The sequence below is a fragment of the Bubalus bubalis genome, chromosome 3 (assembly GCF_019923935.1).
Source record: "Bubalus bubalis isolate 160015118507 breed Murrah chromosome 3, NDDB_SH_1, whole genome shotgun sequence".
Classification (NCBI taxonomy): Eukaryota; Metazoa; Chordata; class Mammalia; order Artiodactyla; family Bovidae; genus Bubalus; species Bubalus bubalis.
The window spans coordinates 99092053-99117742 of NC_059159.1; the positions used below are offsets into that span (position 1 = coordinate 99092053).

A 25690-nucleotide genomic window follows, 5' to 3' on the forward strand; every position below is an offset into this window, starting at 1 on the left:
AAAAGAAAAACATGCCCAAAAGAGAATTATATTTAAAAAATTAAAAGGCTTCATTGCAAAAATATATAGTCAATGGCAGATCCTTCTTCTAAAACTCAATAAATAAATAAATAAAAACTTGAGAATATCTGGGGGCAAACCACAGTGAAGACCAAATGAACCTATTGATGGGGAACTATGTGGAAAGATAGTATTTTTCTGAAGGTTAAGGTCAATGAAAGTTCATCTCCCTGTATCAAGGATACTTAGTCTGACCCATAGTTTGGCTAGACAAGTAGCTGTTTTTTTAGTTCTATATAATTAAATGTTGTTAGTTTCAAAACTTACAAAAACAGGATGTATCTTTTTTGTGGTTTCTCTTTTGAGTTTCTAAAGGGAATATTTTGAGGTTTTCTCTTGGTGGAATGAGAAATGGAACACAGAGCGACTTGTATGGTGTTCTTCACATGTGAATTATATTTTTCTTCTGGATAGAGAAGTTGAAATTTTAAACCATATTTAAGAGCTTTGCTGTAAAATGACTTCAGCTTTGTCAAAAAAGGTCACTCTCATATCAAGATGTAATTTTACTCAATGACTGCAATCCGATTTGCAAATTTATGAGCACGTTCTTGTTTTGAATTTAAAATTATAAATACAGATCAGAAGCACTACAGAAACTTTTATTCCTAGATTTCCCATTGTCTTTCAGGAGAACAGTTGAAAGGCATGTGTGAAACAGTCCAGAAGCCTTTTCCAGCTTGGCCAGAGACGACACATATCACGGTGGCTAGTCACTCAGATGAGGGCAGGGGAAGGGTGCGCAGGGCAGGGGAAGGGTGCGGAGTGCAGAATACTTCGGCTCCAAATCTAAGTTCTCTCTCTAGTAGCTGTCTGAAACTGAGAAAGTAATTTAACTTCTCTACACCTTAGTTTTCTCATCAACAGAACTGTGATAATGATGGGAACTACTTCCAGAGTCTTTGTGAAGATAAAATGATGGGAGATAGGTAAAGCACAAAGAAATGTAAATGAAAACTAAATGTTCCATTCCATAAGTGTTAGTTACAGTATAAAATACTTATATATTTTAATTCTAACTTTTCATCAAGAACACAGGGGAAAATGGTAAATCCGTAAGTTAAAGGTAGCTTTTATCTCCATTTACATATATTTTTCTCTTACCTATTTTAAGGTGAAGTTACAGTTGATTAAAGAAAAAATTAGAACTTTCAGACCATCAAGTTAAAGACTGCATAGATTCAAAGTATTTGATATTAGCAAGTGTTTAGTTGGGGTTTTCCCTTCTCTAAGTTACAAGGTGATTTTCCTTTTATTTTGTCACTTTTTCTCAGTATGGTTAAGCCATTGAGTTGAAGATGGCCAGCCATCTTCTGTTAGATTCAGTCAAAAACTGTTGAGTGTCCTGACACTCACAGGAGTTTCCTAGGTCTCCTGGTCACTCTACCAGTTGTTGGGCTGCACCCGGCAGGCCCACCAGACCTGTGCTTGCCCAGCCTCAAGACCAAAGAAAGAGCCCAGAGTCAGTGACAGAGACATCAGTGGTTTAATGGATGGAGGACTTATATGTCTGAAGGGGCCTGTGTAATGTACCAAGTGTGCAGATAGGGAGGCAGTGCAGAATGGTTTGGCATCTTGGTAAAGTTTTAAATACCACATAGGGTTCATCCAGCACACCTGGAAGGGCCATACTGATTGGAGAAACAAAAGTAAATATTATTAAATAGCATTGTTGTTTATAAATTCTGTGACAATGTAATGTCCACATTTCATGCAAATTATTTAAAAGTCCGTTAATCAGCTTTGGTTTGAATACATCTACCTTTCTTCTTCCAACTCGCAAAATTCTTAGGGGAGGATGAGGATGACCTGGTCAAGATTTTGGTTCAAGAGGGTAGAATTTTGGATTGAGTACCAAGAAGGAGGTGGATCCTACTCAATGTCTGGATAAACAGACACAGAAGGATAAGTGGAAATATCTGAGAATCAAAACCAAATACTCAGGAAATAAATCTAAATACAGCAAGAAATGAATGGCTCCATTAGGAACAAGGGTGCTTATTTCAGATTGTTTTGAATAATATTAGGGAGACCTCAGCCTAATTTTATAGTAGGTAGGTGTGTGGTCATGATGGATTAGCCAAGATATAACTCCTGTATCACTTAAGACCGGTGTTGCTCCATGTCCATTTGGCCATTTCATTCTTCCTTGGTAAGATCTCAACAAGAGAAGCCAGAAAACAAAGAAGCAAAATAATGGTGTCATCATTTAGCACTGAGAGCCTGAACATTGGGTTTTGAATATTAGAGTCCTATTCATCCATGATAGGAGAAGGCAATGGCACCCCACTCTAGTACTCTTGCCTGGAAAATCCCATGACAGAGGAGCCTGGTAGGCTGCAGTCCATGGGGTCGCTAAGAGTTGGGCACGACTGAGCGACTTCACTTTCACTTTTCACTTTCATGCATTGGAGAAGGCAATGGCAACCCACTTCAGTGTTCTTGCCTGGAGAATCCCAGGGACGGGGGAGCCTGGTGGGCTGCCGTCTCTGGGGTCGCACAGAGTTGGACATGACTGAAGTGACTTAGCAGCAGCAGCAGCAGCAGCATCCATGATATATTTGCTTCATTAACATGGATAATTGAAATTTGATTTTCCTCAATGTTTTTAGTATAAAATCTCTTCTTATACTTCATCTACTTTCAGTAGTTATGCTTTTTTACTAAGTTTACTGCTCTCAGCATCCTGACAAGCTCCAAAATAATGACCTAGGCTGTGTATTGCTGAACGTTCAGTCAGACAGACAGATACAGATGGATGAGTGTGTGTTGCACAAAGACAAGTCAGCATTATTTAATCAATGTTTGTTTGATCCGTGTAAAATGAGTATAAATGTAAGCCGCATCCCATCTGCTTTATCATCCATGTGAAGCCAGCCTCATTTTTAAAACTTGATCTCTTATGTAATTGCCCCAGAATGACACTGTTGGGCTGCACCCGGCACCTGCCTACAAGGCCTGTACTCGCCCCACTTCAACACCAAAGAGAAAGCCCAGAATCAACAACAGAGACATCAATGAATTTATATACACACTTAATTTTTCTTAATCCAGTTAAACAGCTCATCCACAACCCAATCCTGACCATGCCCTTTAGAGACAGAGACCCATTTCTAAGGTACACACAGATATATATCTATATAGAAACAGATTTCACAGGTTTCCAGCCAGAGTTTAAAAAGGCCTCTTTACTTTATTTTTTCTTAACTGTCAGGGATCAGATGATTACAGTTCTTGTGAACCCAGGTCCATTACTTAATATCAAAGGAAAAAGAAGAGAAATACCAATTCCTTCTAGAAAGCTAACTTCCTCTTAACGCATACACAAAAACCAGTTTATAATGTCAAAAGAATCCCACTTTGGACATTTTCAGGGATTTTTTTGTTGTTGTTTTTCGGTTTCTAAGTAACCAGTTCACTTTAAATAAATAGCAGTAATAGACAATAATATGTATCATTCACTCACTTTCACATGGCTCACTTTTGAGAGGAACTGGAATCAACATTTAAAGTTAACCTTCAACTAAGCTGTTAGCTCAGCCTCCTCAACTTTATGAACACAAAAAAAAACAACAGCCAGCCCACAGCCACCCGCCACTTTTATCCCACTGTAATAGGAGCCAACATCTCCCCAACAGCCTTGGGGTGTCTATGAGTTCTCTATACTCTCTTCATGGCCCCCATTCGTCAACAACAGCTACCACAGGGCCCCACAGACAGGTAGATGGCCACCCCAGAATCACCCCTGCAACTTTCAGGCTCCCCATTAGTGGACAGCCACCCCAGGACCATATCTGCAACTTTCAGGCCTATCAGAAGATGGGCCCACAGCTTCCCATTCCCAGGCCTTCCTTCCCAGCATCCTGGTACTCACAGGAGTTTCCACAGTCTCCTGGTCACTCTACCAGTTGTTGGGCTTCACCCTGCAGGGCCGCCAGACCTGTGCTTGCCCAGCCTCAAGACTGAAAAAAGAGCCTGGAGTTGGCAACAGAGACATCAATGGTTTAATGAATGGGGGGACTTACATGTCTGAAGCAGGGTCCTGGAGCAACACCCCACTGAGTGCAGACGCAGACAGTAATGGGCAGAACATGGCAGCAGCCTTCATGATGGGGGAGGGGATGGGAACTAGTTACAGGTGAACTGACTTCAGGTTGCCAGGGAAACTAGCAGAGGGGCAGGCCACTAACCTTCTCTCTGATAAACCATCAGGTGGAGATGGTCTGATCTGAAGATTAGAACAATCATTGGCTGCGGCCTGGGGCAAGCGTGTAGGAAGGTCAGACTCTGAATAGGGGTAGATGACGTAAGTAACCAGTTCACTTTAAATAAATGGATCAGGGAATATACAGAGAGCAAGAGAACAGGCATCTTGAGTGGCCTGGTCATACACACAGGATGATCAGTTAGAAAGAAATATTTGGACTGATAAGATAAAGGATGGCTTCTTTACTTTGCAGGGGCTTTCTAGATAGTGAAGTGGCACCATGGATTAGGAATTACCAGCTGTTAATCATCAGTGGATTTTGAAATCACCCAAACCTGGGTTACAGGGTTAATGTATGGAATTTCACCATGTGACCAAATTAGTTACCAACCAAAACGCCTGCTGCAGAGAAGTCCCTCAGTAAAATTGATTGAATTAGTCTTTCTTTACTTCCATTTCCTTATCTTCGTAATAGAGAATAAAACAATACTAAACCTTGTAAAACTTGTGAAATTTAAATAGGATACTGCATGGAAAAGCATAATCACCTGGCAGGTATTACTATCATTATCCTGTTGCCTACAAGTCTTCATCTCATGGGTTGCACTTTAAGCCTAAATATATTAACATACATGATATACAACTAATGTTTCCATTACCAAGTTGTATACTTTACAGAGCCTTGACTGTGTGGATCACAACAAACTGTGCAAATTCTTCAAGAGATAGGAGTACCAGACCACCTGACCTGCCTCCTGAGAAATCTGTATGCAGGTCAAGAAGCAACAGTTAGAACTGTACATGGAACAACAAACTGGTTTCAAATTGGGAAAGGAGTACGTCAAGGCTGTATATTGTTACCCTGCTTATTTAACTTATATGCAGAGTACATCATACAAAATGCTGGGCTGGATAAAGCACAATCTGGAATCAAGATTTCCAGGAGAAATATCAATAACCTCAGATATGCAGATGGCACCACCATTATGGCAGAAAATGAAGAAGAACTAAAGAGCCTCGATGAAAATGAAAGAGGAGAGTGAAAAAGCTGGCTTAAAACTCAACATTCAGAAAACGAAGATCATGGCATCCGGTCCCATCACTTCATGGCAAATAGATGGAGAAACAATGGAAACAGTGAGAGACTTTATTTTCTTGGGCTCCAAAATCACTGCAGATGGTGACTGCAGCCATGAAATTAAAAGATGCTCGCTCCTTGGAAGAAAAGTTATGACCAACCTAGACAGCATATTAAAAGGCAGAGACATTACTTTGCCAATAAAGGTCCATCTAGTCAAAGCTATGGTTTTTCCAGTAGTCATGTATAGATGTGAGAGTTGAACTATAAAGAAAGCTGAGCACTGAAGAATTGATGCTTTTGAACTGTGATGTAGGAGAAGGCTCTTGAGAGTCTCTTGGACTGCAAAGAGATCCAACCAGTCCATCCTAAAGGAAATCAGTCTTGCATATTCATTGGAAGGAGTGATGTTGAAGCTGAAACTCCAATACTTTGGCTACCTAATGCGAAGAACTGATTCATTTGAAAAGACCCTGCTGCTGGGAAAGATTTAAGGCAGGAGAAGAAGGGGACAACAGAGGATGAGATGGTTGGATGGCATCCCTGACTCGATGGACATGAGTTTGAGTAAGCTCCGGGATTTGGTGATGGACAGGGAAGCTTGGCATGCTGCAGTCCATGGGGTTGCAAAGAGTCGGATATGACTGAGCTACTGAACTGACTTAACTGACTATGTAGTTAACAAATAAATCATGTTGAGGGCTGAAAATATGTGGCAAGAGTGGAAATGACCATGAATTCACAGTGTCTTTGAGGTGATAGATGCATTTTCACTGGTCTAATTAAATGCATGCCATTTACACATATGAATGACCATAGTCTGAGTAACAAGGCCATCAGAGGGAGTAATGCCTTCCACTAAAGGAATGTCTGTGTATCAGTGAGTTTAAGAACTTCGTGGAATATTTTGGAGAATACTGTGTAAAAAGCTTATGTACTCAGTAATGCTCATTAGTGTAAAGTGGAATATCAGTGGTAGTTGTACCTTCATGATCACATTCTTAATTATTTATTCATATGATAATGAACATTAAAGTATTAAACTAATTAATACATTGCACATTACAGTCTCCAAAGTCTGTTCTCTAATACCCATGCTATAAGAAAGAATTACTCCATGATTTCTCTTTATGAACTTTTCTCAGCAACATTTTTTTTTTAATTGTTGAACCATTTATTGAGCCATCTTTGTAGATACAAACATCACTAAACGTGTCTAGGTAGGATGGTGGCCAAAGGACTTCAGAGTTTTAGCCAAAGGCCACCCAGAGTCTGTGGAGAGTTTTAAATACAGCCCTAACCTATTCAGAGCTGTGGTTTAGAATGTCTACTTCAGTATAAAGAATGGATTAGAGTGAGAGTTTAGAGAAGACATCAGCTACTGAAGGACTGTCATTTAGGGAATGGTAGACTTGGGATGGAGTTGAGAAGTTTTTAAGACAGGGCTTGGTCACTAAATGGAGCTGCTTTATATGGAGAAGGCACAGGGTTGGGACATCTGAATGCTTCAACTTCCCTTAGCTCACAGCATACTCGGAAAGGAGTACATTCTGCAGGGAAGATGATGAGGTTCTCTGGAAGAACAAACTAGAAGGACCCCTAATCACTTTATTCTTTAGACTTTTAAGACATGGATAATTATTTTGATGGATACTGTTCATTGATTGACTAGTTTATATACAGATTAGCACAGGCTAAGAAAGGAAAGGGGGTTTTATAATCTGTAGTAAATTAGAAGCTGCAATCTATACTGCTGAGAATTTATGTTTAGAGGCTATCCATGACTGTTAATAGGCTTTACTCTTTACACTTGTGAGTTTATTATTGTGCTGAATTCTATCCATTATAATACAAAATGTGTGCATCCTTAATATTGTAACAGCTGTTGGATATATTTTACTTTCAAGTTGTAGATATCAACATAAAAGCATGGAAAATATCCAGTATCGAAAATAACTGTTAAAAATTCTATGAATTTAGCAAAGTGTTTTTGCTTTTTAAAGAATTTCATCTTGGGAATATAAACCTAATATATCATTATTTCTGAAAACTTGATTTTGGTCATTTAAAATCATGTTTCTATAATTACTAAACTCATGTTTCCGTATACCATGAAGTTATATCTTAAAAAAGAGTCAGTATGCTATAATGAAAGAGAAAATACTTTCATTTCTATAACACTGCAGGACATTAAAAAGTTTCCCAGTATTTTATAATCAAAGCCTGAATTCAGTCTCAAAATAATGGTTCTGTATAGAAAGAAATTTATATATCATTTTATAGCTATGCAAGATATATTTTATAGAACAACTTTGGTTGAATTAAGGCATCAGGAAAGGCATTAAAAATCAGAAAAAAAATAAGTTTAAAATTAACAAAGAGCGAACTTTGTAAACATAATAATATAAAATGATAAGTTAAAAAGTGACTAGATCCTATCTGTATTAGATTATAAATTAGTATTCTAAGATGATTATTAGATTTAACTGAGTTTTCTTCTTACTGTTATTCTTACCTGTTTTAATTGTACAAATCGCCGTGCGATGGTGGTCGTAGTATGTTACAGAGACGCAGACAAAATTCTCAGTTGCCATCATGATGTCAACCTGCAGGTGAAAGAAGAGTTTGTGCCCAGTGAATCCAGTGAGTGTTCTGCCACCTTAAAGAAGGAGGTTAGGTCCAGAAAGGAAAGAATAGGAAGAAGAATCAGGATAAAATAATGTTCACAGAACTGGAAGGAATATTGAACCAAGATAACTTGTAAACTACAGCAACAGAGAAGAAAATTGAAAAGTTAAAAAAAAAAACATCCTGCCTTTTCACTATTAACAGAACATCTATATTGATTTTTTTCCCCCATTTGAATCAATGTTGGTGACTATCACTGTTTTTTCCAATGACTAATCACTTCATCTTATGCTGGTTATATCAGTGTTCAGCTTCACAGCTAGGATCATCTTGATGAAGTGTAACTTCAAAATTTTCTTTTTAAATCACGTTTGTTACTTGTGATAAATGCCTATAATCTGACATTATTCAGTATTGATTTTCTGTATGTGTGCTGTTTTTCTTTTAAAGTCGATTGACCCTGGCCAGCAGTTCACATGGGAACATTCAAACTTGGAAGTAAACAAACCAAAGAATAGATATGCAAATGTAATTGCTTATGATCATTCCCGAGTTCTCCTATCAGCAATAGAAGGTAAGGAAATGCAGATAATATTTTTACCTTTATTTCCATGGGTTTAAATGTGTGCATGAAAATACAGTTTTAGCTAGGTGTTCAGTCATCTATGAACATAGTTAGGTAAGATTTAGGCACTGCTTATTCTCACTTTTTTCATACAGATATACCAGTACGGGAACACACGGTATTCTTGACACAGGGCATCCCTCAATACCTTCTTGCTTCCACCCTGGATGAAAGGTTGATCATTTAGTTCATGTTTATATAAGAGAAGCAAATTGAGGTTGCCTGTTTTACTGATGCTTGCTGATGGTTATGAATGAACAGGTGATTATCAGAAGATGCCCATAGACTGTAACTTGAAAATGGTGAGGAGCTTGTTTGCATATAAATCTGGATAATCACTAAGGACAATCAGAAGTTTAGGAATGGGTGATGTGGTGATTAATAAAAACAAAGCACATTAGAAATGTCTGACTCATCTATTTGTGGACTGCTTGGTAATCAGTTGTACTAAGGATTTTATCCCAGAAGGAAGGATTGCTCCTAGAAAATGAGGATTACTCCTCAAATATACCTAGCTTCTCTGAAGGATTCATGAAAGTATTATCCATTCATCTCTTTCCAATAATAAATCCTTCTCACATGGCATATTAAAAAATACTTAAGAGCTTGTGTTCAACACTCAGCATTTTGTTAGTCTTTTTGGCTGAAGCACTGCATTGGATTGCTATTCTTAAAAAGTGGTTTACAATGTCACTTAAATCCTTCCCTCTGTCATAACAGCTAACCTGGACCACCAACTGCCACGTACCACATTCATCCTCACTGGCATCCGAAAGAGCGTTGTGGCTTTTTCATACTTAAAAGTTCACTGCTTATTCTCTTCCAGATGTTTTATAAAACATTAAATAATACCAGCTTCAGACCCAGTCCTTTTCTAGAACAGTACAACTGAAATATTTTCACCTATAGTTGTTCAAGTATCTTTCCCTGTTTCCTGCTTCCAAAATCTATGATGGCCACCACTTTATCTCATAACCCTGACCAAGTCCTACCTGCCTCCCTAGTATCCAAATTTAATCTGAGTCTCTGCTTAAAAACTTTCCCAGTCAGCACCAAAAGCAACAGCACATTAAATTCGAGTTTTAGAACAAGAGCAAGTCCATACCTCAGTCCCCTTTTCTCAAAATGGTATTATGTGACATAGATAATATTTTGTAAAATTCTCACAATTGATTTTGCTTTTGATGTTGGAAAATGTTCTAACAAAACAAAAAAATAAATAAATAATAAATCTTTTTGTGGAAATTAAAGATACTAGTTGTTCAGTTTTCTTACTGAAAAAAAAAAAGATCACTTTTATCAAAGTTTCACCAATGCTAGTTCAAGCAGGATAGTGTCACACTGGTAGTTGCTTCTTTTGAGATCCTGGTTAGAAACTGTGAATGGTATGTGTGGATGGTTACCATAACAGGGCTTACACTTTACTTCCCATTTTAAAATGTAAAAAACAACAACAGCAATTTCTTGTCTCATGGCTTTTAAATTATCTTCATGGTAAATAAAAACTAAACCGAGTCACACATAGAGGAGAGAAATCTTTTTTGTCATCAGTGAAGCAAGGTAAATGATAAAAATAAAATAAATGAATAGAAAGGGAGAACCCATTTGGCATGGTCTTGGCTGGAGAACTTGTCAAGCTGCCTTTGTTGCCCTGTAGCATTGTTTCAAACCCCTCAGAATTAGGTCACTTAGTACTACCACTTCCCTATGCTTTCATCTGCTATGTCATTATTTTCCTTAACCTGTTATTTTCCACCATCGTAACAGTAAAGTACGTCAAAGGACAAAGAATAGTCCTCCTTGTACCTTTATTATAATAGCTGGAAACTATGCACATTTCATTCCCATGCTATTTTTACAGTATAAGATCCAAAGCACTTGAATCAGACTAAAACGTGCCTTTTTATAGCTTTGTGTCCACAAATACACCCTAAATCTAGAGCTGACCTAGAAACCAAAATTTTTTTCAATTTTAAGTGTTATGCAAAAGGTTAGAAGCATTTAATTGAAGTTTATGGGCTAGACAGAGAGCTTTAATCTAGATTACAAGCATGAACAGAGTTTCATCTTAGACTAAGCCCTAGCCAGCAGGTATTTAAGGGGAAAAGCAACCATCCTATATCTTAAGCACAGAAAAAATGCCAGCATCTGGAAGCACAGAAGCAGTAACTGAGGCTTCTCCTGTACAAGGAGCTTTGATAGCTCAGAGCCAGATTTTTAGAATATATTAAAATGCTATGTGACTTCACATACATTTTATAAAATTTAATGCACTTGTTTTGGGTTCCACCCATGGTGATAACTTATGTGACTGTGGTTGAGTGTTTTATATGGGATCCGTTTGTTGTTCTTCTCTCAGTGTTTCTGATCACTCCCTTCATATTACTTTGCAGAGTGATCTGATGACATTAAAGAAAAAACTGGGAGTTGTCACAGTGACTTGTGTTGTCTTTATCCTGGTTTAATAAAGCAAAACTTTTAACATTCTTCCATTGAGAGATGACAAGGGAAAAACTTCAAAGAATAAGGAATTGTGTATGGGCACTGATGTGTTTACTGAACTCCTTGAACATACTGACATTTCATGATGTATTTCCAAATTACAATTATTTTATGTATGCTGGGAAAAATGCAAAATAAATTTAAGAGAGTCCTAATTACAAAATGCTCACAATTATTGAATTAGATGGTAAGCAATATGAAAACACAATTGAATTTCTGACCAATGCAGTTCCTGTTGGCATCCCAACATGTTTAGGCAGTACTTAAGAGAAAATAATAATTCCTGAGAGATATGATAGGGCTTACTTCATTGACTTAAAATATTGTCAAAAAAGACTAAATGGAAATTAATATTTATATGTGCATAAGATAATATATAATGATATGCTTAATCTTATAGACTCCAAACTTGTTTAGAAACTATAATTTCATTAAAGTAGGAAAAGAGAAAGGGACCAAACCAAAATGTAAAGAGCAAGGAAATCTGGGTTTGGGTCATAACTCTGTCACTAACTCGTTATGTCACTTTGATCTCTCTGAATATCAGTTTTCACAGTGCTAATGTCTTTCACTTTTGAGTTCTCTAAGAGTTAGCTCTATGCAGTTTTCACATCAACTATCTTATTTACTATACTCGTAACAGTCTGATGAAGCAACAGTATAAATATTTTATTGGTGTAGATAGGTATCCATGTTTAGAGATCAGAAAACTGAAGCTCAAACAGAGAATCAGCCCTGAGTCTCAGTGCAAAAGATGAACAACTAATACAGCCTACATTTGAATTGAATTCTTCTGATTCCTTGATCAAGGCTTCCATAGGCCCACATCATTCACCCTGCTTTCCTGCTGATACAGGAGGTGACTTAACTAAGTAACTTAGTATGGATACGAACACCCGGCCTTGCCTTTCTGACTAAAATAATCCATTTTATCATTTCATATTAACACAAAGTTCACATTTTAGTATTTCATTTCTCTTTTTATGGTCTAACTTCCCTGAGGCTATAACATAAAATAGGGAATCATCAGTGACCTGGATGCATCAGACTCCTACAGCTTCAGAATGTTACATCTGTCCCTAACAGGTGATCTTCTTAGTTCAAATATCTTTTTATGTATCTTAAACTTCTTATAAATTCAGGAATATCAATTAGAGGCAGATTATTTATTGTAATGCCTTGTAACTATCAATCTAATTATCACAGTCCGGAATAAAAAAAGTTTTGTTTTGTTTTTTCCCCTAAACTATGATTCTTCACTGCTGCCAGTACTACATTTCTATTAGTAGGATTATAATTAGCATTTCACTTTAAAGCCATGTTGACATGGAATTTTTTTTTTTAAGTCATTGGCCAGGCCTATGTCAAGAGCAAAATTTAAAATTCTCCTTTTAAATTAAGCAACAAAGACAAGACATTATGATAGACATGACTGTCTTGGTATTTACCATGTGTTGGGCATCATGTCTTAGATTTTATATATAGTGTATAAAATCATGTATAGATTTTATTGATAGTGTAGAATAACCTCAAAAGCTAGTCATTATCATATAAAATTAAGAGATGAGGAAACTGCTAAACTTTTTAAAGTCAAGTAGCTTTCTTAAAGGCATTAGCTAGTAACTGGCAAAGCCAAAATTCTCACATATGAGTCAACTGGACGCAAGATGGCTGTTCTCTCCAAAAGGCAACTTGGGACTATAGCCACTTTTGAATCATGATAATGGAGCCTATATATGTCAACCTAACTCAAAAACTGTCCTTTTGACTGGGAAAACTGTCTAGGAATTTTGAAATATACATTTGGAAACACTTATGGTAGAAATCTTAGAGCCAGAGTTCTTCGATTGTGTTCTTAGACTTAAGCTAAAGTGAATTTTTCCAAAGAATAAGCAACTTATAAAAGGCTTTCAGGTGGATTTTTTGTTTGTTTAATATTACTATATTTTTGGAGGTATCTTAAGAAGAAAGAGGTAAGACTGAAGACTGGAAACTAAATCCCGGTTTTAGCAGCTATGTGACCTTGGGCATGTCATTTACTTCAGTTAACCTTTTGGGGGGAGCTGATTCCTTCTTAGAATGTGATGAACATTTCAAATTCCACTTGCAAACAAAAGGCACCTACACACATCTGTATACTAATTTCATAGAGATCATGGACGCACAGTCTCTTTGCAAGTGTATTCTTCAATTTAGGGAGCACTGACTTAGTGTCTTTCATTCTGGTTCTTCCTAAAAGGAGAACATACGATTGTCCCTGCTATTCCAAAAAATTATGAAGGTTGATTCTAAATCCAAAGATCATAGATAAGTATTAAATTTTGGGCATTAAGAAATTATTAGCTCTTTTGAGTGGGGAGAGGGGCATATTTAATTCAGAGGGTTTACCCAAATAGCATTATTGGCTCATATGTGTCTCTCCTACAAAACCAGGTTTAAATGGTTTTATCTAAGAGTTAGAAATGACAAAGAATAAAGCACTTCATGCCATATGCATTTTTAACACTAGTGTTTGTAATCTGATAAAAGCAGCTTAGTAAAATATGGGTTTGTTTTATTTTTTCCTAGTTTGGGGGGAATATATTTAGTTTCAAACCATTCATTCATCATTATTCACTTCATCCCTGTAATGGGTACCTTCCTACAAGGACCTGTGTGTATTTCTCAAGAACTTCTTTCCTATTAAAGTATCCCAGGCTCTTTTTGCTTCTGAAAAACTTGTTTGGATAAGTTACTGTGCCTTGGTTTCCTCATCTGTGCAATAGAATTAATAATAATAATGCCTGCCTCCAAGAATTATTAGGAGAATTAATGAATTAATGCATATAAAGCCTTTAGATGAGTGTTTGGCAAAAAGAAAATGCCTAGTAAATACTGGGAAATATCATTACTGTTGTGAATTACTATCAATAGATCCTTTTATCCACAGATGGAATATTTTTTGTTTATGATCTATGGAAAAATTAATACTATCCAAATGAAAAAGCTGCATATATTTGCAGCACTCTGTGAAGCAAAAGAAAACGTTGGTGCTTGATAAATGAAAACCAGATCTATAATAGCATTACAGATTTCAACAAGGGGAAGAATGTGTTCTTTTAAATGGAAATCCAAAATATATTATCTGCTATTTGATTTGCGTGATAGGGACAACTCAAAAAAAAATTCCAACTGTAAAGAACATAGATGCTGTTACAACAACTTGATTATTTGTGAGATGGGCAGTTTAGAATGAGAGAGCAGCTCTCTGAATCCCTGCTTTACCTGTGGCGGATTCATTTTGATATTTGGCAAAACTAATACAATTATGTAAAGTTTAAAAATAAAATTAAATTTAAAAAAAATAAAAATAAAAGAAAAAGCAAAAAAAAAAAAAAAAAGATAAATCTAAATTTAAAAAGTAAAAGAGAAGAAACTAGCGATCCTCCCCTGTACTGTTGATTGCCGTCTGCCACCACACTTGTGCTCTACACTGAAGCCCTGTCGCAGCCTCCTCTGTACAGTGTTAAATGGTAAATGTCTACTGATTCATTCAAACAGCTGGCAGCACATGGTAACCTTCTCCAGTTACACATCTTACCCATGCTGGGGTTACCCTTTTTTTTTTTTTCCTACAGGCCATATCTAGTAAGCGTATATATTTTCAATAAGTAAAAACAACTAAAAACAAACACAAGAAAATCAATAGCTGCAATCTATCCAACATTTTCTAATAAATGTTTAATTATACTGAATATAAATGTTCCACATGAAGTACCTACATTAAAGAATTAAAATCGTTTTCCTCAGTCAAGAATTCCTTTAATAGCCGTCATGTGATATCAACTCAATTAATATGATTCCTTTTCCTCTCTCCTGGTTCATTCTCTCTCTCTCTTCCTCACTCCTCTCCTCCCATACCCCAGACACTAATGACTAATGTGTGGGCACCTGGGTTTGTTTTATTTTGCTCTTGAAATTCTGCTTACACCACTGAAGGAAGTTGGTTAGAAAATATGCCTCATCTTAAAACACAGACACGCACACACAAAAACTTGTCTAATCTCATCCCATATTGGTTGAGTTCATTTTTCTCACATTGTTTAGAACATCAATCACTGAGTTAGCTCCATTTCTTTAACATTTTCAGTCTTTCAGTTTTCAAGTTAATTATTTACAAGCATGACAAAATTTAATCCTTTTATTGCAGAGTGATCCTTTTTTTAAATAAATAAAGACATCTTTCTTTTTGAGGAACAGTGCACAGTCAAATTTTTATAGCTTAATTTGTCTTAAATTGAAAGCTAGATGGGATTTAACCTCTGGAAACTTGGAACGATTTCACAAGGTGCTTGCAGCCTTCGTAAAGACTAATTAGAGCTATTTAAATGGCATCTCTCTCCTGTGGGCAGCAGGGCAAGTGTGTGGGGATCTGTTATTCCCAGCACCCACCTCAGCCTGCCCCTGGGGTGCTTCTTACCTAGAAAGGAGAAAAAACATTTTTAAGGGATGGTTGGTTGTGTTGGTTTTTTCCTTTACTTTTGGTCCCAGGAAGCTAATCGAAGAGTAAATCAGAAAGCTCTGAGTTTATTTTTGTCTCCATTGCTTTGTTCAGTTATCGGGGTTTTCTTTTCATTTGTATGGTACATCTATGCAGGCTGTGCTAATGAAGCTACACTCCGTTACTCTAACGCTGCAGACAGACCTGTGTCATCTGTGTGTGGCTCTGTTTGTAGAATATAGGCACAGGTTGTACATGACTGGAAAGTTAAAAAATGACTATTTTTGTCTGCTCCATTATTTTTTTTAATATAAGAATAGGGAAGAGACCTTCCAGATTTGCGGTTTCTTTTTGTCAGTATAGTATTCTGAAATGAGTAGGTTTATTTCATTTTTGTTGATCACACCAATCATGAGAATAGCCAGTATCCAATGTGTATTTTAGACGTTTCAAATTAATAGACTCATTCGAAACTCTCACAGGGGTGTTGGGTAGGGATGTTGTGATAGTGCTGCTCATATATAAGGATGTAGATGAGGAGACAGGCACCGTGAGTGTCCTACAGACAGAACTCCTGCTGAAACTCTGCATTTGATTTTAACTACTTCATTGTGAAATAAAGCCCTACAATAATTGTAGCTCAGTTGGTAAAGAATCCACCTGCAATGCAAGAGACCCCAGTTTGATTCCTGGGTCAGGAAGATCCGCTGGGGAAGGGATAAGCTACCCACTCCAGTATTCTTGGGCTTCCCTGGGCTTTCCCAGTGGCTCATCTGGGAAAGAATCCACCTGCAATGCAGGAGACCTGGGTTTGATCCCTGTGTTGGCAAGATCCCTGGAGAAGGGAAAGGCTAGCCACTCCAGTATTCTGGCCTGGAGAATTTCATGGACTGTATAGTCCATGGGGTCGCCAAGAGTTGAATACGACTGAGTGACTTTCATATATGTATATGTATATTAATACAAGCTAAGTTGACCAAAACTCTGTGACTTAGCTGAACAGCCATACTGCAGTGGCCCAAACGCTGCTTTATTTCAGGGCAAAGTGTCCCCTAACTAGAAATGAGTCCCTTCCACCACAATGCTGAGAAGTCCCCAATAAGTGTAGCTAATCTTGGAATCCTTCTCTATAGGCACTCTCATGACCAGCCTCCTCAGCAGTGCCAAGGCATAGAAAACCAAAGAAAGGAGAACACACTGGGAGAGTGAAGGCTGGGTTCACACACACTCTGAAAGTTTCCATTCCTCCATAACTCAACAGTAGTGACCAGCTGCAGAACCCACAGAGAAAGGCACACTTCTAAAAAGAATCATCCTGCATTTGGTAGAAACACAGAGGGTCTTTGGCCAAACTGCAGTCATATCCAGGGAGACTTCTGCAGATAATACCCTGTGCCTTTGCGAGAAGCATTTGTTTTTTCTGGTATGTTGCAAAGAGAAGCCTTCGTTTTGCTAGTTCTGATGCAGCTGTGAGTGGCTGCCATGGTGTAAGTTGAAGGAGAAGGAAGGCCTGTGTCCCTTGAAATTAAATAAATTTACTAGTAAATTATTATTTGATTTTATTTATCTACTTTCTGGTCTATGGTTTTGCTGGTGTCAGCAAAGTAAATATTTTTTGTTTTTTTTTTCTGAATTGTGGGTTGTAAAAACTACAGTCTAGGTCTTAACTGGCAATTCATTGTTGTTACCCAGTTTTTCTTTGTTATTTGTGTATTGAAGTGGAGCAGGAGACGTTACTGATTAAATGAAAGGTAGCTTTTGTGCTCTATGGGTCTTGAGTACTTCTATCTTACAACAGGGAATAAACTGTTTTACCAAAAAAAAAAATTTCTTTGACACAAACTTCACAAAGGGTTTGTAGAAGTGAAAGGAAATGAAAGTACTAGAGCTTTGATGCCACACTGTGAGCTGGAGCAGAGCCAGCCAACGAGCTAACGTTCTGGTCCCCTCTCTGGGCTGCTGCGGTAGTTTGTCCTCTAGAGCCAGGAGTGGGGTTCCCCACCTTGCCTCTAACTCCGCCTCTTACTCATTCTCACCTCCGCAAGTCAAGGAAAGCTGCTTTTCCTGAAGAGACCACGTGCTAGCCTAGTCCTACCACCTCCTCATGCTTTTGAATCTGTTTATTTTTCACCCTACCGGGTTCTAGTCAAGATTTAAAGTATCAATCACACCTATAAATCTCATCGCAGATCATCAGAGGTAGAAGAAGTAGGAACCAACTTGAAGGATCATCAAAGCACGTTCCTACCTAATCTGACAGCCACTGAAGGCTCTATATAGCTTAAAATCACTTCGCTGCTGCTGCTGCTGCTACGTTGCTTTAGTCGTGTCTGACTCTGTGTGACCCGATAGATGGAAGCCCACCAGGTTTCCCATCCCTGGGATTCTCCAGGCAAGAACACTGGAGTGGGTTGCCATTTCCTTCTCCAATGCAGGAAAGTGAAAAGTGAAAGTAAAGTCGCTCAGTCGTGTCGGACTCCTAGTGACCCCATGGACTGCAGCCTACCAGGCTCCTCCGTCCATGGGATTTTCTAGGCAAAAGTACTGGAGTGGGGTGCCATTGCCTTCTCCGTAAAATCACTTCACAGAGATTTCCGAATCCAAGAAGTTTAAGAACACCACAGAGACACAATCTTATTTTAGAACTTAAAGGGACTTGAGGGAATCAATTTGTCCAGCACACCTTGTTTAGCAGATAAGCAGTCAGAGGTCTGGACAAGTTGAACCACTGCCCAGATGTCAAAGAGCAACTTCCCAGCAGCCCTAACCCAGAGTTTCAGTTTCCTGGTCAATGTCTCTGAAGTCTTAGCATGTTCTTAGTATTGTTTCACGAATCACAACTTTTATGATACAGAAGTACACACTTGGCCCGTATGATTACTTACTTTCACATAAATAAAATAATTTATGTACCATTTTGGGTCCTGCTTTTTCACTGAAGAGCATAAGACCTTATTATTAACATTTTATAATTATAAACACCTCTCAACAAGAGAAATCTTTTCAAATCAAATTATCTACTGACCTGAAAAATCGAGTGCAAAGCAAGTTGTTTATTTATTTTGTTTTTTTTTTATAACAAGACCCACATGACCCAATTCTTTCTCATCAAATTAACAAGGGAAATAAAGAAAAGAAAAAGTATTTTAACCCAGTCAGGACAAAACAGCTCAGATAGTATGTTCTTTGACATTTCAACATGCTTTCAAGGTTTTAAAGCCTTTCTCAGTATGAGTTAATTATTCATCAGGAATATTATTTCAAACCAAATAGCTTCATCTTTCCAAGAATTCCTTTCCATTTGTTAATATTCAAATAATATGGGAGAAAATCATTATAAAACTCTAAAGTATTAATCCCATGCTTAAATGAAGAAAAATGGCATTTCCTCTGCATGTTGAACTCAAAAGTTCTCAAAATTTTTCAGACAGAAAAAACAAGGGAGCCCAAAGTTCACACCCGTGCTTGTTTTTCCACCAACAGTGTAACCAGCAATTCCCAGTATATAAAATGAGAGCCTAAACCTGACCCAACCATATTTGAATCACAATATCTCTTAAAGGCTTGAGTCTTATAGCTCCAAGTTAAGTTTGTCCAAAACACAAAGACTCAGTGGAATGCATGTATGTAGTATTTTTAATCACCACAAAAAAATAAGTCCATTAACTGATGAAACAAACTAGAAGATAGGAATGTGGAATATAGTGGGGTATAATATGAAGACAAGATCTAGCCTGTTTTCTCACTTATTAGATGATTAGGTTAGAATGATAACTATTATTGGTATTGGGATTGCATACGTGACTATTATTAATTGGAGAATACACATGAAACAATACATAGGAAATCAGGACTTCCGTGGTCGTCCAGTGGTTAGGAGTCTGCCTGCCAATGCAGAAGTCACAGGTTCGAACCCTTGTCTGACATCTTACTTGCCACGGGGACAACTGGCACAAAGTCATGTGCCACAACGTCTAGGCCCACACTCTGGACCCCTCAGGCTGCAACTACTGAACCCAAGCACCATAAACACAGAAGCCTGCATGCCCCGGAGCCTGCGCTCCACAACAAGAGGACCCACTGCAGTGAGAAGCCGGCACACCCCAAAGAGGAGGAGCCCCCCTCACTGCAACTAGAGAAAGCCTGTGTGCAGCAATGAAGACCCATCGCAGCCATAAATAAATAAGTATTTTAATGAAAAAAAAATGCATAGAAAATCATGAAAACTTACTTTTAGAAATGTAGTAAAGCCATGGATGCCTAGGAAAGGACAAGGTCTAGTTCTAAGCTGTTTTTCTTGGACAATGACCTTAGGACCAATTGTGCCTATAGGACCTGGGACCAAGAGAGTGCCTACGGCAGGACCAATCCTAAGATTCTACTTATGATGAGTTTCAGACACCTTTTTTTCAAGTTCTTGATATTTTAATAACTCTTCCCTCTCAAAAGAAAAAAAAAAAAAAGCAAGGCACCATTACTGTAGTTTTAGACAAATCTTCACAAATCCAAGAAATAAAAGCAATCAGCTGATTGACAGTAATTCTGTATTCTTTCAGTTCTGCATTTTAAGTTAGATTTCCACTTAACATAGCCCCAGAATTCAGTTAATTCTTACACACTTCTCATGAATTAGTAGTGCACACTGATTTGCCCAGCATTAGAGGAAAGTCAATATAGTATGTGTTTTTTTTCATTGGAGTTGGCTGAAAAATCATTCTAAATATGTCAGATTGTAAACGGAGGTCTTGTCTACTCAAAACACACTACTCTTTAACCTTAGCTTTCAATCTGAGGTTAATGTTTTTTTTAGAAGTACAAGCCACCGTTATTTCTCAGATCTTTTCTCATTCATCTTTCTGCACAGCTTCTTATGTTGGGTTGTATGAATATAAGACACACTTGGCCTTAGAGCTGCTAGAGAACACAGTAGTCTCTCACATCTCCACATTGCAAAGAACACGTGATAGAACTTACTGGAAGTGTCTTTTTGTCAGAATGTGTAAAGCAATTTGCCAGGAGACTTTTATTCTAGGTATTACCTACTTACAGACAAGTGTCAAAATATATAAAGAGGATCCTCACATTATTTTCAGGATATAAATATTACCCTAACAATTAGCTCTCCAAGGTGTTGAAGTATTGTTTTCAATTCTCTTCTTTGCACAATATCAAGTCCCAAATTCTTAAAGCATTTGGTGATACAATATGGATCCAATAATAGTTTTCAAGCAGAATTTTTGTATTTTTGTCCCGACTCTTATTCAGTATCAACCTATTCCCCATAAAATATAATAACAACATATTGTTCAAACTTGAGCAATACATCAAAAAACAATTCATTATGTAATAGCTGATTAAAGTTTACGCAAGAATGTAGGCTAGGTCTGATTCCGCTTCTTTACATGTGTGTCTCACATTCACCATCTCTGTCCTCAGATGCGTTGTTCAGACACATTTGTTACCCCTTGATAAGGAAGAAATGGTACAGTGCCCAGCTGATGTATTTTCTGAGTCATTAAACCAGATTTCTCCATTTTTGAATTTTGGGGGGAAAAAAGTTCTCTCTGTATTGGTAGCTGAGTGAGGCCCTTAGCCAGAATCTTTTCTATCATTTCTTTAATGTTACCTGCTAAATTACATTATTTAAAGTGAGCTTTCCCTGTGTTATACAGTAGACTCATTGTTGGCTCAGAACCAAATCCTGCAGACATGGAGATGTGCATGCTTCCCAGTGGCTGTAACCTGAGGACTTTATTTAAATTGTCCTTTGAATCTACAGTAATGCAGTGTCAGGGAGGAATAGGATCTTTATCAATAAAGGACTGCCAGAACCCCAACAGCTTCTTGAGTAGCTGTAATAGATGAATAATGTTACAACCAACCGTGCATTTCAGTTTTTACTCAAAAGGCTTTTCACTGATGCTGCTGGTATTTCATATCCATGTGTTCATCTTGGAACCCAGTAGCCTCCATCTGACTTTCATTACTTTTCTTGAGAGGATCGATTTTACAACTGGAATCAGAAAAGCAGTCAAAGTAATTGCAAGTGGCAATCACTGAAATATAGTAATCTTAGCTTAGGAACATATGTTCCATTATAAAGAATATATTCTTTTTTTTAATAAATCCAAGACTCATATTTTCCCAGAGTAAGAAGGGACCATGTACAGGTTCTACTGCTATCTCCTGTATCATGCTAATATCCCAATAAAGTGTTTGTTCCTTCAGGAATAGGCAACTCATTACATCTGGAGGAAATCTATACCCTTTCTGATTCTGACTATATGAAAATGCTTTATTATACTGGAGATGAAATTCATCTCTCTCTAATTACATCCTTCAGAACTGAAAGATTTGGGTCTCAACATAGTAATCCTCAACCTCTCTTGATTCATGGGCAACTCTTATGTCCAACTCCTTTTTTTTTTTTTGCCAGGTTTTAGTATATATTCCTTTCTCATATGAAATAGCTTTGATTTACATCATCATTCTGGTCACTCTTCTTGGAAGTTCAGACTTCCCTGTAACCCTTATAAAGGCACTGTGCTGAAGGAAAATTAGACTTTTAATGAGAATATCTGTATTATGTTACAACTTTGCCACTTATTCAACGTTAGAACGTGGGCAAATTATTTACTCTTTTTGTCACCAGGGATAGCAAAGGTAAATAAAAGATATGTGGTCTAGAGGCAAATAACACAAGCAGTATGCAAGTGAACAATTAAATTTATAATTACAATGTTGCCAAGAGAGTTCTGAGGTCCCAGGGTATGAGGAACAGGCCCCCTGAGATGGAGGCTCAGTGTTTTCTGATGGGAAGGAGACAGAGAGTGTGTTGTGGAATGTGGGATGGCACCAAGCTAGCGGAGGAATGTTTTCTAACAAAGCCAGCATGTAGAAGCAGGACAGGGTCTAGAGACTGGAAAGTGAGTAGATGAGTAGACAAGATGAGTTGGAGAAGTACAGAGCTTTGTAGCCATTGTTGAGAATTTGGATTTTATTTCAAGTATAAGGAGAAGCCATTGTTGGGTTTGAAGAAGAGACATTCAGTGTCTGAAATATATTTTTATAAACTGCTCTCATCGAAATAGAGAACAGACTGCAAAGGACAAAAGTAGAAATGGGACAACCAATTAGGAGGCAGTTGTCATCATCCAAAGAGCGATCTGTGTGATTCAACAACCCGTTGAAGTTTAAGGGAGAAGCAGTACCCTACAGGGGTTAAGACACAGATGTAGCAGACTGCCTGCCTATAATTAGACCAGAAATTTTGGCACAGTTTTGCATCTCTGTGCACCTTAGTTTCCTCCTTTGTGAAAGGAAGATCATGACTGAACTTCTGAGAGTTGTGAGGATTAAATGAGTTTATATATGAATTCCCTGTTAGCTAAATCTGGAAAGAATTTTTACTGTTAGGACATGTTCCACCCTATACTGCATTTTCAGACTCAGGCATCATTTTATTTGTTTTTTGTCTGAGAAAGAAGAGAATGAATGTGGAATATGACCAGATAATTGCTTATCTTCCTTTGCACGCTATATTTTGCTGATGCAATGGAGAAAACATGTGAGAGAAAAGGCATTCCACGAACAATCAGTTGTGTTTTCCTTTCTTTGGAGTCCACACAAAGATTGAACACTTCAGACATTGTATTTCTTTAATGTGACGGTCCCAATAAGAACCATTTTTAATCTTGTTTAAGACCCAAACTTGAATACAGTGTGAAACAATAATATAACACTGTCATCAGGCCATGTCCCAGGCTGTTTCCTCTTGTGATACGTTCACATAGTTGCATAACACTCCTTGTTTTACAGGTATCCCAGGAAGTGACTATGTGAATGCCAATTACATAGATGGCTACAGGAAACAAAATGCCTATATCGCAACACAGGGATCTCTACCGGAAACATTCGGGGACTTCTGGAGAATGATATGGGAGCAACGGAGTGCCACGGTTGTTATGATGACAAAACTAGAAGAACGATCCAGGGTAAGGAGGAATATCTCCCTTCCCCCTCTTAAAATCTTCCCTCAGATAGTTCTGGTCTGAATCTAAGATTTCTTTAAGTTTTGATTCTTTAACAGCCACTAAATATGAATATCAACAGCTTACACTAAATCATGCTTTAACATTCTTTTGTATCTTTCAAAAAGGAAATTATCTCATGTTATGATGTGTATGATCACTAAAAGAAAAAAGAACTAGCACTCAAAGAAGTAGGCAACTTGGCTAGATAAATAAGTATCAACTTGGATATCTTTTTAAAATTCACATTTAATAGGAATGCACAGACTGGGGGAAAATCCCAATAATATGTACTTCCTGACATTTTCAACTTTTTTTTTCTCATAATTTGCAGTGAGAATCTAAAATTCTGTGAAAGAGGGTCCTTTCAAAAATTATTCAAATTATCATAAATTAAGTCAGGGCAGTCAGAAAAATGATGCGGGTTAATACACAGCTGAGAAAACATGTAAACGCAGAGGGCATTTAGCCTTCTCCAAAATGAATAGGTTTTAATAACAGAGTCACTGCTTAGTAAGGTCTAAGAAAGGAATTTTATTCATCATATGGATCCAATATTATGGAGCATGGCATATTGGTTAAATGCTCTTGATTTGCAAAACTAGAACATAATGGGTAAGCAGTATCCACATTCCCAAGTGTACATGCAAATATTGTAGCCATTTGATGAAAATCAGCCTGTAACCTTGAGAATTTAAGGAACAAGTCTGACAAGTCACTGAAGACAGCATATAGTCTCCCTGAAGCGTGGGGCATTCGGGGCAGAGTTTGAAACTACCAGTGAGAGGGCTCTTTTACTGGGCTCACAGTATTCTCAAAAAGGAGATTTACAAGGAAGTCAAAGCCTGAGTCCTCATTTGTTGTGTGACAGCCAGGTTTTAAACATTCTTCTAAGCTCAATACATGGCAGTTTCTCTTAGCCCCAGTGTGTCTATGAGAGAGGAGTTGAAAACTGCCCAGGAGATCCCTAAGGAAAAAGCTCAGACTTTGGAGAATATGAAAAGTCCCAGCTGTTATTTTAAAGCTGGGAAATCAATAAATATGGAACACAACTGGTTTAGCAAACCTAAAAAGCAATCAGATCTTTTCAGAATGTGAATTCTACAAAAACATTGTCTGAAATGAATTTAGATTTAAAAAAACTTGTATGACTGTGAAGACATATATGTGTTACACGTTACATTCAAATACCATTTGAAAGATGTAAAGAGATCTTTTATTGACTCATAATCAGGGTAACCTCTATATAACCCCTATGTATAACTAGCCCTTTCCTTAAAGCAACTTCCATCCAAATGATTCTTGGATACAATTGTTAATAATTTTAACAATGTCTGACATATTTTGATATGTGATATTTTACAACAATCCATGAGATAAACACTACTATGATTTCCACTTTATATATGAGTAAACTGAGGCCAGGACATTCCAGAAGGTCACCCAAGCTCTTTCAGTTACCAAGGTCAGAGTGAAGAATTGAAGACAGACAGTCTGTCTCCACAACACATGTGCTTACCCACCAGGCCATACTGCCTGTTAGCACTTCTGTGAAGCAGAGGCAACTAAACTATTATGTTACAGTATGCATGTAAATCCAGCCTACCCAGACTGCTCTGCCTAGAGATACTGGCTGGTAACAAGCAGTCATTTGCAAAAGCTGTTTTCAGTAAAACACACATTTTTATCTTGACACTGCAGGCTTTCATTAAGCCAGGCACAGAAACTTGTTTTGAAATAACCAAATGAAATTCTGCCCCTTTTCTCCCTAATTGCTTCTAATAATAAAGTTAGTTCTAACTGGCCCCACTGCCAGTGCAACATGTGATGGTAATGAGCAGTTCTTGGTGGAAGGCATTGTGACTTAAATACCCACAGTTTATCTTTCTGTTGCAGGCTACCTTTTTTTCTCCCACCTCAGACAGAGAAACTTATTTGGAAGTTACTAAATGAACTCTGTTTGCTCCCTTCATTAATTACTCTTTGCTCTTGCAAGTTAGCTCTCTCCTTTGTTAAATGACCTGAGGAGGCCAAATAAAGTGCTTTTTATTCTGGGATGGTTCAGTCTGTACCCAAACTT

At 37.6% G+C, this 25690-nt stretch overlaps 1 protein-coding gene across 32 annotated transcripts in view; it reads left to right on the forward strand.

The window, feature by feature from the left end:
- PTPRD (protein tyrosine phosphatase receptor type D) overlaps nt 1–25690 on the forward strand; it is a 536986-nt gene that overhangs the window by 449412 nt on the left and 61884 nt on the right. For all 32 annotated transcript variants that reach the window (XM_044939860.2, XM_044939874.2, XM_044939864.2 and 29 more), the window contains 2 exons: nt 8424–8547; nt 23399–23574. In XM_044939860.2, the coding sequence (XP_044795795.1) occupies nt 8424–8547; nt 23399–23574 (300 nt within the window). The remainder of the gene's footprint in view (nt 1–8423; nt 8548–23398; nt 23575–25690) is intronic.